This window comes from Anastrepha ludens, chromosome X, assembly GCF_028408465.1.
Source record: "Anastrepha ludens isolate Willacy chromosome X, idAnaLude1.1, whole genome shotgun sequence".
NCBI lineage: Eukaryota > Metazoa > Arthropoda > Insecta > Diptera > Tephritidae > Anastrepha > Anastrepha ludens.
In genome coordinates, this window is record NC_071503.1 from 54,129,237 (window position 1) to 54,149,291 (window position 20,055).

Here is a 20,055-nt window from a genome sequence, read left to right on the forward strand (position 1 = left end):
AATAAAGGCAGCGATATGGCTGTTTTTGGAGTGGCTCCTGAAGATAGTCATGATGAAATTTTGCAGTATCAAATGGGGCGCTATATTAGTACGAATGAAGCTGTAGGGCGTATTTTATCGTTTCCAATTCATGACAGACATCCGGTTGTTGTAGATTTGGCAGTTCATCTTGAAAACGGCCAACGTGTTTACTTCACTGCTGCAAATGCCGAACAAAGAGCAGTAGAGCCACGAGCAACTACACTGACAGCTTATTTCCAGTTATGTTAAACGGATGAATTTGCCAGGACTTTGCTATATTCGGAAGTGCCACACTATTTCACATGAAATGCATCAACAAAAAAATTTCAACGTCGCAAACGAGACACATCTGTTGATGGTTATCCAGGTTTTTTTCGAACAGATGCTTTGGAACGCATTTATACAGTTAGTCCAGCCAATATTGAATGTTTTTACTTGCGACTTTTGTTGGTGAACGTACATGGACCGCAATCATTCCAACATTTACAAACTGTCAATGATCAAATGTGCGCCACATACCGTGAAGCATGTCAACAATTGCATTTGCTGGAAGATGATACGCATTGGGATGCTACGCTTCGTGATGCATCAATTTCATCTCCACCAAATCAAATTCGTATGTTATTTGTGATCATAATATCAACATGTTTTCCATCAAATCCACTGGAATTGTGGAATAAATACAAAGATTTCATGGCTGAAGACATTTTGATTCGACTTCAACATCGTTCCAATGATCCTGCATTGCTGCTGACATTCGAAATGTATAATGAAGCCTTGATAATTTGAATTTGAAAGTTGGTTCATCGATTATACTTCTCCGAAATCTTAATGTACCGAAACTTTGTAATGGGACGAGACTTTCAGTGAAGAAATTGATGCCAAATTTAATTCAAGCAACAATTCTCACTGGCAAAGCAAAAGGTGAAATTGTACCAATGCCGCGCATCCCATTAATACCAACGGACATGCCATTCGAATTTAAACGTCTTCAATTTCCTGTTCGGCTTCTGTAAACAAAGCCCAAGGGCAAACGCTCCAGATGTGTGGAGTTAATTTAGAGGAAGCTTGCTTTTCCCACGGTCAACTGTACGTTGCATGTTCGAGAGTTGGAGCTCCAAAAAATTTGTTTATTTATGCACCACAAAATAAAACAAAAAATGTTGTGTACACAATTGTATTAAATTAAACGATGCTTTTCTTTTTCCGAAATAAAAATAAAAATTATTTCATTTTATTTTGTACGTTATTGTGTTCACAAATCAAATCTTTTTTGCAATCAATTTTTTATCGAATTGCAAGTCATTTTGGACGAAAATATAATAAAAAATTTAATGCTCCAGGAGGAACTGGAAAAACATTTTTAACTTAATTTATTTTAGCATAATTTATTTAGCGTAAAAAATTGGAATGGAAATTAAAGAATCAAAGTTTAATTACAAGTTTTTATCGGCTCTTTCACCTTACCTGTATAAAGGTGACCACCACAATCAAATTTTAAAAAAGTACAGAAAAGGCTATTGTGACATCTTTAGAAAGTATGTTGAATGAAAAAAATTAACTAATTCAACTGTTTAAACATTTTACGAGTTCTATAAAGAAAACTTAATATGAAAAATTTCTTGTGATATAAAAAAAACATTTTATGTATGGTGGTGCGAAGCCCACTGGGTAATGCTAGTGCTAGTGCTAGTCTATATATATAAAAAGAAGTTACATTTCCTTGGTAATCTTATAACTCAAGAACCGCTGAACCGATTGAGTTCTTTTCTATCTTTGAGGAGGTGGTTTTTGTGAAGTTTGATTGAAATCGGGGCAGCCGTTCCTGAGTTATGACATTTTATGTGAGTAATGGTTTCCTCTCAAACGAAATGCCTGTATGGGAAAAACAACAACAAATACACAGCCGATTATGAGCGTTTCTGTTGTACTGTTGTGGTTGTAAGTGTATTATGTTAATATTAATTTGCTGCCGTTGGAATTCAGTTGACAGTTCTCTTATGTGCTTTGAGAACTTTTATATCGTGCTCTCATTGCGAACAGACATACTTTTGGTGAGTGTTAACCATGTGTTTGTTTTAACCACGTACACACATTGAACCTTGAATAATATTTATTTTTATATAATATATATTATCGTCCAAAATGACTTGAAATAATTTTCAATGTTTTGCTTTTACATTCAACTAGTAATATACTGTACTGAAAGAATGCCACGTGCAAGACGAGCAAACATTGGCAGACGTTCACGTCAATCAAATGCTACAGCGTTAAATCGAAGATCACAAAGTGAAGAAGATCGTGTTCGACGAAATGAAGTGGAAACACAACGACACAGACGGAGAAATCAGTCGGTTAATAGTGAAGCACCAAGAAACCGTCGTGGGCGTACGTCCGTTTATGATATACGTCAAATGGAACGCGCGGCTTTCAATTACGATGCCACCATTGATTACAGCATGCATGCCTACATTGGCCAAATGGATATAGAATGTATACATTGCAAAGCAATTAAATTCAGAAACGAAACGCCTGGGATGTGCTGTGCTGGTGGGAAAGTCAAATTGCCGGTGCTAGAACTTCCGCCAGAACCTTTGCATTCATTGGTTTCTGGCAATTCACCAACGTCGAAGCATTTCCTCTTAAACATTAAAAAATACAATTCATGCTTTCAAATGACATCTTTGGGAGCTACAAATATTATGAGAGATGGATTTATGCCGACGTTTAAGGTTATTAGTTCGTTTGGAATAAACCATATCATATTTAATTTATGTGCCGTCCCTGTGTTCGATGTTTTTAAAAATTCAGATCCGTTATCTACATATATTTCTCGAACTTTACAGATTCAAGGTCAAATATACTATTGCTACCATTCCCAGATGGTGACCATCAATTTTTGCAAATATATTTTATTGGTGATGAGAATAGTGAATTAGATCAGCGCAGTGGAATATCGACGAATACGAGAAGATCAATCGTGAATGAATTGCAAACAATGGTCCATCAACACAATGAGTTGGTGAAATTGTTCAAAGTGGCACTTGATCTGATGCCCACCGATGGCCAAAAAATCATAATAAAAGCCGATAAAACACCAATTGGGGAGCACGCCAGATGATTCAATGTGCCAACGATTGATGAAGTAGCCAATGTTGTGGTTGGTGAACAGTTTCGGCCACGAGATATTGTTTTGTATCGTAGAAATGAGCAATTACAACGTATTTCAGAACTCCATCGCTGTTATGATGCATTGCAATACCCCATTTTGTTTTGGAGAGGGGACGATGGCTATCATATCAACATACCAATGATAAATCCAACAACTCGTACATACACATTTTATTTTCGTTTAAATACGATTTTTAAATAATTTTCATACGCTAATTAATTTTTGCATTGCAGGTCAAAAATCAACGAAAGCCGTCAGTGCGATGAAATTTTATTTGTATCGATTGATGATTCGCCCTCAAGAAAACAATTTTATTTTCCAATGCAATCAACTCTCGCATCAATATATCGTCGATATGTACGCCAAAATTGAAAGTGAGCGATTCAATTTCATCCGTCACAATCAAGCCCGATTGAGATCAGAGGAATACATACATTTGCGTGACGCAATAATCAATGATGCAAATGTGAATGATATCGGCCGTTTAACAATTTTACCATCATCATATGTTGGTAGCCCACGTCATATGCATGAATATACGCAAGATGCGATGACATATGTACGAAATTATGGCCGACCGGATCTATTCATCATATTTACATGCAATCCGAAGTGGGTCGATGTGTCTGACTGTTTATTTGATGGTCAGGTGCCAAAAGATCGGCATTGACATAACGACCCGTGTATTTCAACAAAAATTGAAAAAATTAATGGATCTGATTGTCAAACTCCGTGTATTATGTGTGCCATAGAGTGGCAAAAAAGAGGCTTACCTCACGCACATATCTTGATTTGGTTGGTACACAAAATAACACCTGATATGATTGATACTGTCATATCGGCCGAAATTCCAGATCAAACCATCGACCCAGGATTATTCGAAGTTGTCACGAAAAATTTGATTCACGGTCCCTGTGGTGATATTAATCGAAATTCACCCTGTATGATTGATGGCAAACGTTCGAAACGTTTTCCAAAACAATTGATTGCTGAAACAATTACAGGAGATGATGGATATCCACAGTATCGTCGACGATCAACTGAAGACAACGGTAAATCAACTGTAATTAAACTTCAAAATCAAGACGTTGAAATCGATAATCGGTGGATAGTTCCGTACTCACCGATACTGTCAAAAATGTTCAACGCTCACATAAATGTAGAATATTGCAATTCTGTAAAATCAATCAAATATATTTGCAAGTATGTGAATAAAGGCAGGGGCTCCTGAAGATAGTCATGATGAAATTTTGCAGTATCAAATGGGGCTGTACGAATTGAAGTACGAATGAAGCTGTATGGCGTATTTTATCGTTTCCAATTCATGACAGACATCCGGTTGTTGTAGATTTGGCAGTTCATCTTGAAAACGGCCAGCGTGTTTACTTCACTGCTGCAAATGCCGAACAAAGAGCAGTAGAGCCACGAGCAACTACACTGACAGCTTATTTCCAGTTATGTTAAACGGATGAATTTGCCAGGACTTTGCTATAATCGGAAGTGCCACACTATTTCCCATGAAATGCATCAACAAAAAAATTTCAACGTCGCAAACAAGACACATCTGTTGATGGTTATCCAGGTTTTTTTCGAACAGATGCTTTGGAACGCATTTATACAGTTAGTCCAGCCAATATTGAATGTTTTTACTTGCGACTTTTGTTGGTGAACGTACATGGACCGCAATCATTCCAACATTTACAAACTGTCAATGATCAAATGTGCGCCACATACCGTGAAGCATGTCAACAATTGCATTTGCTGGAAGATGATACGCATCAATTTCATCTCCACCAAATCAAATTCGTATGTTATTTGTGATCATAATATCAACATGTTTTCCATCAAATCCACTGGAATTGTGGAATAAATACAAAGATTTCATGGCTGAAGACATTTTGATTCGACTTCAACATCGTTCCAATGATCCTGCATTGCTGCTGACATTCGAAATGTATAATGAAGCCTTGATAATTTGAATTTGAAAGTTGGTTCATCGATTATACTTCTCCGAAATCTTAATGTACCGAAACTTTGTAATGGGACGAGACTTTCAGTGAAGAAATTGATGCCAAATTTAATTCAAGCAACAATTCTCACTGGCAAAGCAAAAGGTGAAATTGTACCAATGCCGCGCATCCCATTAATACCAACGGACATGCCATTCGAATTTAAACGTCTTCAATTTCCTGTTCGGCTTCCGTAAACAAAGCCCAAGGGCAAACGCTCCAGATGTGTGGAGTTAATTTAGAGGAAGCTTGCTTTTCCCACGGTCAACTGTACGTTGCATGTTCGAGAGTTGGAGCTCCAAAAAATTTGTTTATTTATGCACCACAAAATAAAACAAAAAATGTTGTGTACACAATTGTATTAAATTAAACGATGCTTTTCTTTTTCCGAAATAAAAATAAAAATTATTTCATTTTATTTTGTACGTTATTGTGTTCACAAATCAAATCTTTTTTGCAATCAATTTTTTATCGAATTGCAAGTCATTTTGGACGAAAATATAATAAACAATTTAATGCTCCAGGAGGAACTGGAAAAACATTTTTAACTTAATTTATTTTAGCATAATTTATTTAGCGTAAAAAATTGAAATGGAAATTAAAGAATCAAAGTTTAATTACAAGTTTTTATCGGCTCTTTCGCCTTACCTGTATAAAGGTGACCACCACAATCAAATTTTAAAAAAGTACAGAAAAGGCTATTGTGACATCTTTAGAAAGTATGTTGAATGAAAAAAATCAACTAATTCAACTGTTTAAACATTTTACGAGTTCTATAAAGAAAACTTAATATGAAAAATTTCTTGTGATATAAAAAAAACATTTTATGTATGGTGGTGCGAAGCCCACTGGGTAATGCTAGTGCTAGTGCTAGTCTATATATATAAAAAGAAGTTACATTTCCTTGGTAATCTTATAACTCAAGAACCGCTGAACCGATTGAGTTCTTTTCTATCTTTGAGGAGGTGGTTTGTGTGAAGTTTGATTGAAATCGGGGCAGCCGTTCCTGAGTTATGACATTTTATGTGAGTAATGGTTTCCTCTCAAACGAAATGCCTGTATGGGAAAAACAACAACAAATACACAGCCGATTATGAGCGTTTCTGTTGTACTGTTGTGGTTGTAAGTGTATTATGTTAATATTAATTTGCTGTCGTTGGAATTCAGTTGATAGTTCTCTTATGTGCTTTGAAAACTTTTATATCGTGCTCTCATTGCGAACAGACATACTTTTGGTGAGTGTTAACCATGTGTTTGTTTTAACAACGTACACACATTGAACTTTGAATAATATTTATTTTTATATATTGTATATTATCGTCCAAAATGACTTGAAATAATTTTCAATGTTTTGCTTTTACATTCAACTAGTAATATACTGTACTGAAAGAATGCCACGTGCAAGACGAGCAAACATTGGCAGACGTTCACGTCAATCAAATGCTACAGCGTTAAATCGAAGATCACAAAGTGAAGAAGATCGTGTTCGACGAAATGAAGTGGAAACACAACGACACAGACGGAGAAATCAGTCGGTTAATAGTGAAGCACCAAGAAACCGTCGTGGGCGTACGTCCGTTTATGATATACGTCAAATGGAACGCGCGGCTTTCAATTACGATGCCACCATTGATTACAGCATGCATGCCTACATTGGCCAAATGAATATAGAATGTATACATTGCAAAGCAATTAAATTCAGAAACGAAACGCCTGAGATGTGCTGTGCTGGTGGGAAAGTCAAATTGCCGGTGCTAGAACTTCCGCCAGAACCTTTGCATTCATTGGTTTCTGGCAATTCACCAACGTCGAAGCATTTCCTCTTAAACATTAAAAAATACAATTCATGCTTTCAAATGACTTCTTTTGGAGCTACAAATATTATGAGAGATGGATTTATGCCGACGTTTAAGGTTATTAGTTCGTTTGGAATAAACAATATCATATTTAATTTATGTGCCGTCCCTGTGTTCGATGTTTTTAAAAATTCAGATCCGTTATCTACATATATTTCTCGAACTTTACAGATTCAAGGTCAAATATACTATTGCTACCATTCCCAGATGGTGACCATCAATTTTTGCAAATATATTTTATTGGTGATGAGAATAGTGAATTAGATCAGCGCAGTGGAATATCGACGAATACGAGAAGATCAATCGTGAATGAATTGCAAACAATGGTCCATCAACACAATGAGTTGGTGAAATTGTTCAAAGTGGCACTCGATCTGATGCCCACCGATGGCCAAAAAGTCATAATAAAAGCCGATAAAACACCAATTGGGGAGCACGCCAGACGATTCAATGTACCAACGATTGATGAAGTAGCCATTGTTGTGGTTGGTGAACAGTTTCGGCCACGAGGTATTGTTTTGTATCGTAGAAATGAGCAATTACAACGTATTTCAGAGCTCCATCGCTGTTATGATGCATTGCAATACCCCATTTTGTTTTGGAGAGGGGACGATGGCTATCATATCAACATACCAATGATAAATCCAACAACTCGTACATACACATTTTATTTTTGTTTAAATATGATTTTTAAATAATTTTCATACGCTAATTAATTTTTGCATTGCAGGTCAAAAATCAACGAAAGCCGTCAGTGCGATGAAATTTTATTTGTATCGATTGATGATTCGCCCTCAAGAAAACAATTTTATTTTCCAATGCAGTCAACTTTCGCATCAATATATCGTCGATATGTACGCCAAAATTGAAAGTGAGCGATTCAATTTCATCCGTCACAATCAAGCCCGATTGAGATCAGAGGAATACATACATTTGCGTGACGCAATAATCAATGATGCAAATGTGAATGATATCGGCCGTTTAACAATTTTACCATCATCATATGTTGGTAGCCCACGTCATATGCATGAATATACGCAAGATACATATTGATACAAATTATGGCCGACCGGATCTATTCATCACATTTACATGCAATCCGAAGTGGGTAGATGTGTCTGATTGTTTATTTGATGGTCAGGTGCCAAAAGATCGGCATTGACATAACGGCCCGTGTATTTCAACAAAAATTGAAAAAATTAATGGATCTGATTGTCAAACTCCGTGTATTTGGAGAAGTGCGGTGCTTTATGTGTGCCATAGAGTGGCAAAAAAGAGACTTACCTCACGCACATATCTTGATTTGGTTGGTACACAAAATAACACCTGATATGATTGATACTGTCATATCGGCCGAAATTCCAGATCAAACCATCGACCCAGGATTATTCGAAGTTGTCACGAAAAATTTGATTCACGGTCCCTGTGGTGATATTAATCGAAATTCACCCTGTATGATTGATGGCAAACGTTCGAAACGTTTTCCAAAACAATTGATTGCTGAAACAATTACAGGAGATGATGGATATCCACAGTATCGTCGACGATCAACTGAAGACAACGGTAAATCAACTGTAATTAAACTTCAAAATCAAGACGTTGAAATCGATAATCGGTGGATAGTTCCGTACTCACCGATACTGTCAAAAATGTTCAACGCTCACATAAATGTAGAATATTGCAATTCTGTAAAATCAATCAAATATATTTGCAAGTATGTGAATAAAGGCAGCGATATGGCTGTTTTTGGAGTGGCTCCTCAAGATAGTCATGATGAAATTTTGCAGTATCAAATGGGGCGCTATATTAGTACGAATGAAGCTGTATGGCGTATTTTATCGTTTCCAATTCATGACAGACATCCGGTTGTTGTAGATTTGGCAGTTCATCTTGAAAACGGCCAACGTGTTTACTTCACTGCTGCAAATGCCGAACAAAGAGCAGTAGAGCCACGAGCAACTACACTGACAGCTTATTTCCAGTTATGTTAAACGGAGGAATTTGCCAGGACTTTGCTATATTCGGAAGTGCCACACTATTTCACATGAAATGCATCAACAAAAAAATTTCAACGTCGCAAACAAGACACATCTGTTGATGGTTTTCCAGGTTTTTTTCGAACAGATGCTTTGGAACGCATTTATACAGTTAGTCCAGCCAATATTGAATGTTTTTACTTGCGACTTTTGTTGGTGAACGTACATGGACCGCAACCATGCCACATACCGTGAAGCATGTCAACAATTGCATTTGCTGGAAGATGATACGCATTGAGATGCTACGCTTCGTGATGCATCAATTTCATCTCCACCAAATCAAATTCGTATGTTATTTGTGATCATAATATCAACATGTTTTCCATCAAATCCACTGGAATTGTGGAATAAATACAAAGAATTCATGGCTGAAGACATTTTGATTCGACTTCAACATCGTTCCAATGATCCTGCATTGCTGCTGACATTGGAAATGTATAATGAAGCCTTGATAATGATCGAAGATTTGTGCCTTACTATTGCAAATAAAGCATTAGGGCAATTAGGTTTGACTCAACTAAATCGTCCAATGCATGATTTATTTGAACGAGAATTGCAACGCGATTGAACATGCAAGCAATTGAAACACCAACATGCAATATTTCAAGGAGTTCTGGAATGGCTAAAGTTTTGCAACAAACATTTTATGGGACGAATGTCCAATGGCCCATAAAAAATCTTTGGAAGCCTTAAGTCGAACATTGCAAGAGTCAACGTGATTTTCGTCACACGTTGCCTGTTATTCCGAGATTAACACCAGCTGATGAAATTAATGCATGTTTGAAAAGTTCATTTTTGTGGGCACACGTACAAAGGCTTTCGTTGACGACCAATATGCCTGTGCGTCTTCAAAATGATTCATCAGCACGTGAGTTTTCAAAGCAATTGCTGAAGATTGGCGATGGAAAAATTGCAAGTGATCAAAATGGGTTTATTATGTTACCGAATAATTTTTGCATAATTGTATCATCAAAACAAGAACTCATTGATCGCGTTTCCCCAAATATTGTTCAAAATTACAATAACCATGATTGGTTACGAAAACGTGCAATTTTAGCACCAAAAAATATCAATGTCAATGAAATCAATTTCCACATCCAGGAAAAATTGCCAGGTGATTCGGTAACGTATAAATCCATTGATACTGCTATGAATAGTGAAGACGCAGTCAATTATCCGGTCGAATTTTTAAATTCTTTGGAACCACCAGGCATGCCACCGGATAATTTGAATTTGTATCCGAAATCTTAATGCACCGAAACTTTGTAATGGGACGAGACTTTCAGTGAAGAAATTGATGCTAAATTTAATTCAAGGTGTGTGGAGTTAATTTAGAGAAAGCTTGCTTTTCCCACGGTCAACTGTACGTTGCATGTTCGAGAGTTGGAGCGCCAAAAAATTTGTTTATTTATGCACCACAAAATAAAACAAAAAATGTTGTGTATACAATTGTATTAAATTAAACGTTGCTTTTCTTTTTCCGAAATAAAAATAAAAATTATTTCATTTTATTTTGTACGTTATTGTGTTCACAAATCAAATCTTTTTAGCAATCAATTTTTTATCGAATTGCAAGTCAATTTGGGCGAAAATATAATAAACAATTTAATGCTCCAGGAGGAACTGGAGTAAACATTTTTAACTTTATTTATTTTAGCATAATTTATTTAGCGTAAAAAATTGAAATGGAAAGTAAAGAATCAAAGTTTAATTACAAGTTTTTATCGGCTCTTTCACCTTACATGTATAAAGGTGACCACCACAATCAAATTTTAAAAAAGTACAGAAAAGGCTATTGTGACATCTTTAGAAAGTATGTTGAATGAAAAAAATCAACTAATTCAACTGTTTAAACATTTTACGAGTTATATAAAGAAAACTTAATATGAAAAATTTCTTGTGATATAAAAAAAACATTTTATGTATGGTGGTGCGAAGCCCACTGGGTAATGCTAGTGCTAGTGCTAGTCTATATATATAAGAAGAAGTTACATTTCCTTGGTAATATTATAACTCAAGAACCGCTAAACCGATTGATACAAAAATTTTAGAGTTCTTTTCTATCTTTGAGGAGGTGGTTTGTGTGAAGTTTGATTGAAATCGAGGCAGCCGTTCCTGAGTTATGACATTTTATGTGAGTAATGGTTTCCTCTCAAACGAAATGCCTGTATGGGAAAAACAACAACAAATACACAGCCGATTATGAGCGTTTCTGTTGTACTGTTGTGGTTGTAAGTGTATTAGTTAATATTAATTTGCTGTCGTTGGAATTTAGTTGACAGTTCTCTGTTGTGCTTTGAGAACTTTTATATAGTGCTCTCATTGCGAACAGACATACTTTTGGTGAGTGTTAACCATGTGTTTGTTTTAACCACGTACACACATTGAACTTTGAATAATATTTATTTTTATATATTGTATATTATCGTCCAAAATGACTTGAAATAATTTTCAATGTTTTGCTTTTACATTCAACTAGTAATATACTGTACTGAAAGAATGCCACGTGCAAGACGAGCAAACATTGGCAGACGTTCACGTCAATCAAATGCTACAGCGTTAAATCGAAGATCACAAAGTGAAGAAGATCGTGTTCGACGAAATGAAGTGGAAACACAACGACACAGACGGAGAAATCAGTCGGTTAATAGTGAAGCACCAAGAAACCGTCGTGGTCGTACGTCCGTTTATGATATACGTCAAATGGAACGCGCGGCTTTCAATTACGATGCCACCATTGATTACAGCATGCATGCCTACATTGGCCAAATGAATATAGAATGTATACATTGCAAAGCAATTAAATTCAGAAACGAAACGCCTGGGATGTGCTGTGCTGGTGGGAAAGTCAAATTGCCGGTGCTAGAACTTCCGCCAGAACCTTTGCATTCATTGGTTTTTGGCAATTCACCAACGTCGAAGCATTTCCTCTTAAACATTAAAAAATACAATTCATGCTTTCAAATGACATCTTTGGGAGCTACAAATATTATGAGAGATGGATTTATGCCGACGTTTAAGGTTATTAGTTCGTTGTGAATAAACAATATCATATTTAATTTATGTGCCGTCCCTGTGTTCGATGTTTTTAAAAATTCAGATCCGTTATCTACATATATTTCTCGAACTTTCCAGATTCAAGGTCAAATATACCATAGAGCTGGGTCTTTGCTACCATTCCCAGATGGTGACCATAAATTTTTGCAAATATATTTTATTGGTGATGAGAATCGTGAATTAGATCAGCGCAGTGGAATATCGACGAATACGAGAAGATCAATCGTGAATGAATTGCAAACAATGGTCCATCAACACAATGAGTTGGTGAAATTGTTCAAAGTGGCACTCGATCTGATGCCCACCGATGGCCAAAAAATCATAATAAAAGCCGATAAAACACCAATTGGGGAGCAGGCCAGACGATTCAATGTACCAACGATTGATGAAGTAGCCATTGTTGTGGTTGGTGAACAGTTTCGGCCACGAGATATTGTTTTGTATCGTAGAAATGAGCAATTACAACGTATTTCAGAGCTCCATCGCTGTTATGATGCATTGCAATACCCCATTTTGTTTTGGAGAGGGGACGATGGCTATCATATCAACATACCAATGATAAATCCAACAACTCGTACATACACATTTTATTTTTGTTTAAATATGATTTTTAAATCATTTTCATACCCTAATTAATTTTTGCATTGCAGGTCAAAAATCAACGAAAGCCGTCAGTGCGATGAAATTTTATTTGTATCGATTGATGATTCGCCCTCAAGAAAACAATTTTATTTTCCGATGCAATCAACTTTCGCATCAATATATCGTCGATATGTACGCCAAAATTGAAAGTGAGCGATTCAATTTCATCCGTCACAATCAAGCCCGATTGAGATCAGAGGAATACATACATTTGCGTGACGCAATAATCAATGATGCAAATGTGAATGATATCGGCCGTTTAACAATTTTACCATCATCATATGTTGGTAGCCCACGTCATTTGCATGAATATACGCAAGATACATATTGATACAAATTATGGCCGACCGGATCTATTCATCACATTTACATGCAATCCGAAGTGGGTCGATGTGTCTGATTGTTTATTTGATGGTCAGGTGCCAAAAGATCGGCATTGACATAACGGCCCGTGTATTTCAACAAAAATTGAAAAAATTAATGGATCTGATTGTCAAACCCCGTGTATTTGGAGAAGTGCGGTGCTTTATGTGTGCCATAGAGTGCCAAAAAAGAGGCTTACCTCACGCACATATCTTGATTTGGTTGGTACACAAAATAACACCTGATATGATTGATACTGTCATATCGGCCGAAATTCCAGATCAAACCATCGACCCAGGATTATTCGAAGTTGTCACGAAAAATTTGATTCACGGTCCCTGTGGTGATATTAATCGAAATTCACCTTGTATGATTGATGGCAAACGTTCGAAACGTTTTCCAAAACAATTGATTGCTGAAACAATTACAGGAGATGATGGATATCCACAGTATCGTCGACGATCAACTGAAGACAACGGTAAATCAACTGTAATTAAACTTCAAAATCAAGACGTTGAAATCGATAATCGGTGGATAGTTCCGTACTCACCGATACTGTCAAAAATGTTCAACGCTCACATAAATGTAGAATATTGCAATTCTGTAAAATCAATCAAATATATTTGCAAGTATGTGAATAAAGGCAGCGATATGGCTGTTTTTGGAGTGGCTCCTGAAGATAGTCATGATGAAATTTTGCAGTATCAAATGGGGCGCTATATTAGTACGAATGAAGCTGTATGGCGTATTTTATCGTTTCCAATTCATGACAGACATCCGGTTGTTGTAGATTTGGCAGTTCATCTTGAAAACGGCCAACGTGTTTACTTCACTGCTGCAAATGCCGAACAAAGAGCAATAGAGCCACGAGCAACTACACTGACAGCTTATTTCCAGTTATGTTAAACGGATGAATTTGCCAGGACTTTGCTATATTCGGAAGTGCCACACTATTTCACATGAAATGCATCAACAAAAAAATTTCAACGTCGCAAACAAGACACATCTGTTGATGGTTATCCAGGTTTTTTTCGAACAGATGCTTTGGAACGCATTTATACAGTTAGTCCAGCCAATATTGAATGTTTTTACTTGCGACTTTTGTTGGTGAACGTACATGGACCGCAATCATTCCAACATTTACAAACTGTCAATGATCAAATGTGCGCCACATACCGTGAAGCATGTCAACAATTGCATTTGCTGGAAGATGATACGCATTGAGATGCTACGCTTCGTGATGCATCAATTTCATCTCCACCAAATCAAATTCGTATGTTATTTGTGATCATAATATCAACATGTTTTCCATCAAATCCACTGGAATTGTGGAATAAATACTAAGATTTCATGGCTGAAGACATTTTGATTCGACTTCAACATCGTTCCAATGATCCTGCATTGCTGCTGACATTGGAAATGTATAATGAAGCCTTGATAATGATCGAAGATTTGTGCCTTACTATTGCAAATAAAGCATTAGGGCAATTAGGATTGACTCAACCAAATCGTCCAATGCATGATTTATTTGAACGAGAATTGCAACGCGATTGAACATGCAAGCAATTGAAACACCAACATGCAATATTTCAAGGAGTTCTGGAATGGCTAAAGTTTTGCAACAAACATTTTATGGGACGAATGTCCAATGGCCCATAAAAAATCTTTGGAAGCCTTAAGTCGAACATTGCAAGATTTGAGACAGAGTCAACAGCTGTTTGGCGGTGCATTAATATTGTAATCTGGTGATTTTCGTCAAACGTTGCCTGTTATTCCGAGATCAACACCAGCTGATGAAATTAATGCAAAGGCTTTCGTTGACGACCAATATGCCTGTGCGTCTTCAAAATGATTCATCAGCACGTGAGTTTTCAAAGCAATTGCTGAAGATTGGCGATGGAAAAATTGCAAGTGATCAAAATGGGTTTATTATGTTACCGAATAATTTTTGCATAATTGTATCATCAAAACAAGAACTCATTGATCGCGTTTCCCCAAATATTGTTCAAAATTACAATAACCATGATTGGTTACGAAAACGTGCAATTTTAGCACCAAAAAATATCAATGTCAATGAAATCAATTTCCACATCCAGGAAAAATTGCCAGGTGATTCGGTAACGTATAAATCCATTGATACTGCTATGAATAGTGAAGACGCAGTCAATTATCCGGTCGAATTTTTAAATTCTTTGGAACCACCAGGCATGCCACCGGATAATTTGAATTTGTAAGTATGTTCATCGATTATACTTCTCCGAAATCTTAATGCACCGAGACTTTGTAATGGGACGAGACTTTTAGTGAAGAAATTGATGTCAAATTTAATTCAAGGTGTGTGGAGTTAATTTAGAGAAAGCTTGCTTTTCCCACGGTCAACTGTACGTTGCATGTTCGAGAGTTGGAGCGCCAAAAAATTTGTTTATTTATGCACCACAAAATAAAACAAAAAATGTTGTGTATACAATTGTATTAAATTAAACGTTGCTTTTCTTTTTCCGAAATAAAAATAAAAATTATTTCATTTTATTTTGTACGTTATTGTGTTCACAAATCAAATCTTTTTAGCAATCAATTTTTTATCGAATTGCAAGTCAATTTGGGCGAAAATATAATAAACAATTTAATGCTCCAGGAGGAACTGGAGTAAACATTTTTAACTTTATTTATTTTAGCATAATTTATTTAGCGTAAAAAATTGAAATGGAAATTAAAGAATCAAAGTTTAATTACAAGTTTTTATCGGCTCTTTCACCTTACATGTATAAAGGTGACCACCACAATCAAATTTTAAAAAAGTACAGAAAAGGCTTTTGTGACATCTTTAGAAAGTATGTTGAATGAAAAAAATCAACTAATTCAACTGTTTAAACATTTTACGAGTTATATAAAGAAAACTTAATATGAAAAATTTCTTGTGATATAAAAAAAACATTTTATGTATGGTGGTGCGAAGCCCACTGGGTAATGCTAGTGCTAGTGCTAGTCTATATATATAAGAAGAAGTTACATTTCCTTGGTAATCTTATAACTCAAGAACCGCTGAACCGATTGATACAAAAATTTTAGAGTTCTTTTCTATCTTTGAGGAGGTGGTTTGAGGAGTTTGATTGAAATCGGGGCAGCCGTTCCTGAGTTATGACATTTTATGTGAGTAATGGTTTCCTCTCAAACGAAATGCCTGTATGGGAAAAACAACAACAAATACACAGCCGATTATGAGCGTTTCTGTTGTACTGTTGTACTGTTGTGGTTGTAAGTGTATTAGTTAATATTAATTTGCTGTCGTTGGAATTTAGTTGACAGTTCTCTGTTGTGCTTTGAGAACTTTTATGTCGTGCTCTCATTGCGAACAGACATACTTTTGGTGAGTGTTAACCATGTGTTTGTTTTAACCACGTACACACATTGAACTTTGAATAATATTTATTTTTATATATTGTATATTATCGTCCAAAATGACTTGAAATAATTTTCAATGTTTTGCTTTTACATTCAACTAGTAATATACTGTACTGAAAGAATGCCACGTGCAAGACGAGCAAACATTGGCAGACGTTCACGTCAATCAAATGCTACAGCGTTAAATCGAAGATCACAAAGTGAAGAAGATCGTGTTCGACGAAATGAAGTGGAAACACAACGACACAGACGGAGAAATCAGTCGGTTAATAGTGAAGCACTCCAATTATAGAGGTATCTCATTCATGAATTGTGTTGCAAAGATAATGATGGGCATTTTAAATGAGCGACTCACAAGCTGGGTAGCAAATAAAAATATTATAACAGAATTTCAAGCAGGTGTCAGAAAGCGACATTCAACTGTAGATAACATATATAACCTAGCAGCAATAGTCCATATTAAGTTCAGGGAGAAGAAAAAAGTGTACGCGTTTTTTGTGGACTTTAAAGCCGCTTTTGATACTGTCCCTAGACAACTATTGCTATACAAGCTTCATGAAATAGGAATCTCCACCAAAATGGCAAACTTTATTGAAAGTTATTACAGAAATACATGTTCGATAGTAAAAGTAGGAGATGAAATGAGTGAAAAATTCAAAATATCGTCAGGAGTAAAGCAAGGGTGCCTGCTTTCACCTTTGCTCTTTGCTCTTTACTTGAATGACCTGCACGACTGCTTGGAGGGGGGACTCTTTATAGATGAGTTAAATATCCGTTTGCTATTATATGCTGACGATATCGTCATATTAGCAGATGAGGTTAGTGCTCTTCAAAAAATGATAAGCAACTTAGAAAAATACTGCGAAAAGTGGAACATGCAAGTAAACTTATCTAAGTCAGCTATAATGATCTTTCGGAGAGGCGGTAGAATAGCAGAAAAAGAAAAGTGGTTTTTTCACGGCGAAGTTATACCAATAACGAAAGAATATAATTACTTGGGTGTAAAGCTAACATCAAAACTCAGTTTCAAGCAACATATAGAAAATAGAAATGTTCTAGCGAAAAATAGCATAAATGCAACTTGGTGCACATTTCTTAGTAAAAATAAAATTAAGTTGTCGGCAAAATGGAAACTGTTTTTAGCGGTGACTAGAGCAATCCAGAGTTATGCTGCTCAGGTATGGGGAAACTCATTGTTTGAAGAAGTAGACAAAATTCAACTTTATTTTTTAAAAAGGGTACTTCATCTCCCGAGTAATACGCCATCTTATTGCATTCTCTTGGAGACAAATGTTCCAAGTTTTCATTTGTATACACTGCAGCTTCACTTAAAATATATATTCAAAACGTTATTTGAATATGATGATAATAGATTGCCTCATATACTATCAAAAAAGATTTTAGAAAAACAGATATTTTGGGTTGAAGAAATTAGTAATCTAGCACAAAAGTTAAATATAACATGTAACTGGGGCACTTCAAATAAAAGAGAGTGGAATAGAAATATAATTTCAATAATAGAAAATCTTCATGATTCGAATATTCGAACTTTATGGGAAAGGGCACACCAAAGCACCCGATTATATAAGGAATTAGACCATAACAACGCCAGAAGCTATTTAAACGATAATACTAGAATCTATAAAATTATGTGGATTATGAAAGCCAGATGTGATTTAATATACTTGGGAAGCCAAAGGGATTTAAATTGCACTTTATGTAACTTAAATGAATTAGACGACATCACACATTTTTTAGGAAAATGCCCGATACTTAAAAGAATTCGTCAAAGATTTTTTGGAAAATTTAGTTTAAACCGAGATGAAATCATAGACATTTTAAATGGTGTTGGCCCTTCTGGATATAATAATTTATTTAAGTTCATCACTGGTGCTATAGAATATAGAAAATTAATTTTAAGCGAATTCAATATATAGTACCATAGTAACATATGTAAAATGTAAGATTTTTTTTTCTTTTTTCTTCCGACAAACGACCTAGTGTCACTGTCGTACGTTCTAATGTTAATGATTAAAAATGAAATGTAATGAAATGTAAAAGTCGAACAATTAATAATAATAATAATAAATAAATAGTGAAGCACCAAGAAACCGTCGTGGGCGTACGTCCGTTTATGATATACGTCAAATGGAACGCGCGGCTTTCAATTACGATGCCACCATTGATTACAGCATGCATGCCTACATTGGCCAAATGAATATAGAATGTATACATTGCAAAGCAAATAAATTCAGAAACGAAACGCCTGGGATGTGCTGTGCTGGTGGGAAAGTCAAATTGCCGGTGCTAGAACTTCCGCCAGAACCTTTGCATTCATTGGTTTTTGGCAATTCACCAACGTCGAAGCATTTCCTCTTAAACATTAAAAAATACAATTCATGCTTTCAAATGACATCTTTGGGAGCTACAAATATTATGAGAGATGGATTTATGCCGACGTTTAAGGTTATTACTTCGTTGTGAATAAACAATATCATATTTAATTTATGTGCCGTCCCTGTGTTCGATGTTTTTAAAAATTCAGATCCGTTATCTACATATATTTCTCGAACTTTCCAGATTCAAGGTCAAATATACCATAGAGCTGGGTCTTTGCTACCATTCCCAGATGGTGACCATCAATTTTTGCAAATATATTTTATTGGTGATGAGAATCGTGAATTAGATCAGCGCAGTGGAATATCGACGAATACGAGAAGATCAATCGTGAATGAATTGCAAACAATGGTCCATCAACACAATGAGTTGGTGAAATTGTTCAAAGTGGCACTCGATCTGATGCCCACCGATGGCCAAAAAATCATAATAAAAGCCGATAAAACACCAATTGGGGAGCAGGCCAGACGATTCAATGTACCAACGATTGATGAAGTAGCCATTGTTGTGGTTGGTGAACAGTTTCGGCCACGAGATATTGTTTTGTATCGTAGAAATGAGCAATTACAACGTATTTCAGAGCTCCATCGCTGTTATGATGCATTGCAATACCCCATTTTGTTTTGGAGAGGGGACGATGGCTATCATATCAACATACCAATGATAAATCCAACAACTCGTACATACACATTTTATTTTTGTTTAAATATGATTTTTAAATAATTTTCATACCCTAATTAATTTTTGCATTGCAGGTCAAAAATCAACGAAAGCCGTCAGTGCGATGAAATTTTATTTGTATCGATTGATGATTCGCCCTCAAGAAAACAATTTTATTTTCCGATGCAATCAACTTTCGCATCAATATATCGTCGATATGTACGCCAAAATTGAAAGTGAGCGATTCAATTTCATCTGTCACAATCAAGCCCGATTGAGATCAGAGGAATACATACATTTGCGTGACGCAATAATCAATGATGCAAATGTGAATGATATCGGCCGTTTAACAATTTTACCATCATCATATGTTGGTATCCCACGTCATATGCATGAATATACGCAAGATACATATTGATACAAATTATGGCCGACCGGAT

The 20,055-nt window shown here is 35.8% G+C and overlaps 2 protein-coding genes across 2 annotated transcripts; both read left to right on the forward strand.

Annotated features, from left to right (window-relative positions):
* Positions 1-11,627: 11,627 nt before the first annotated feature.
* Positions 11,628-12,316, forward strand: LOC128869336 (uncharacterized; the record flags this gene model as incomplete). The annotated part of the gene is made up of 2 exons (XM_054111873.1): positions 11,628-12,115; positions 12,230-12,316. Coding segments are annotated over exons 1-2 (405 nt in total), but the record flags the coding sequence as incomplete, so codon positions are not given.
* A 6,390-nt stretch (positions 12,317-18,706) lies between these two features.
* On the forward strand, positions 18,707-19,225 carry LOC128869516 (uncharacterized; the record flags this gene model as incomplete). The annotated part of the gene is made up of 2 exons (XM_054112086.1): positions 18,707-19,024; positions 19,139-19,225. Coding segments are annotated over exons 1-2 (405 nt in total), but the record flags the coding sequence as incomplete, so codon positions are not given.
* Between the last annotated feature and the right edge of the window lie 830 nt (positions 19,226-20,055).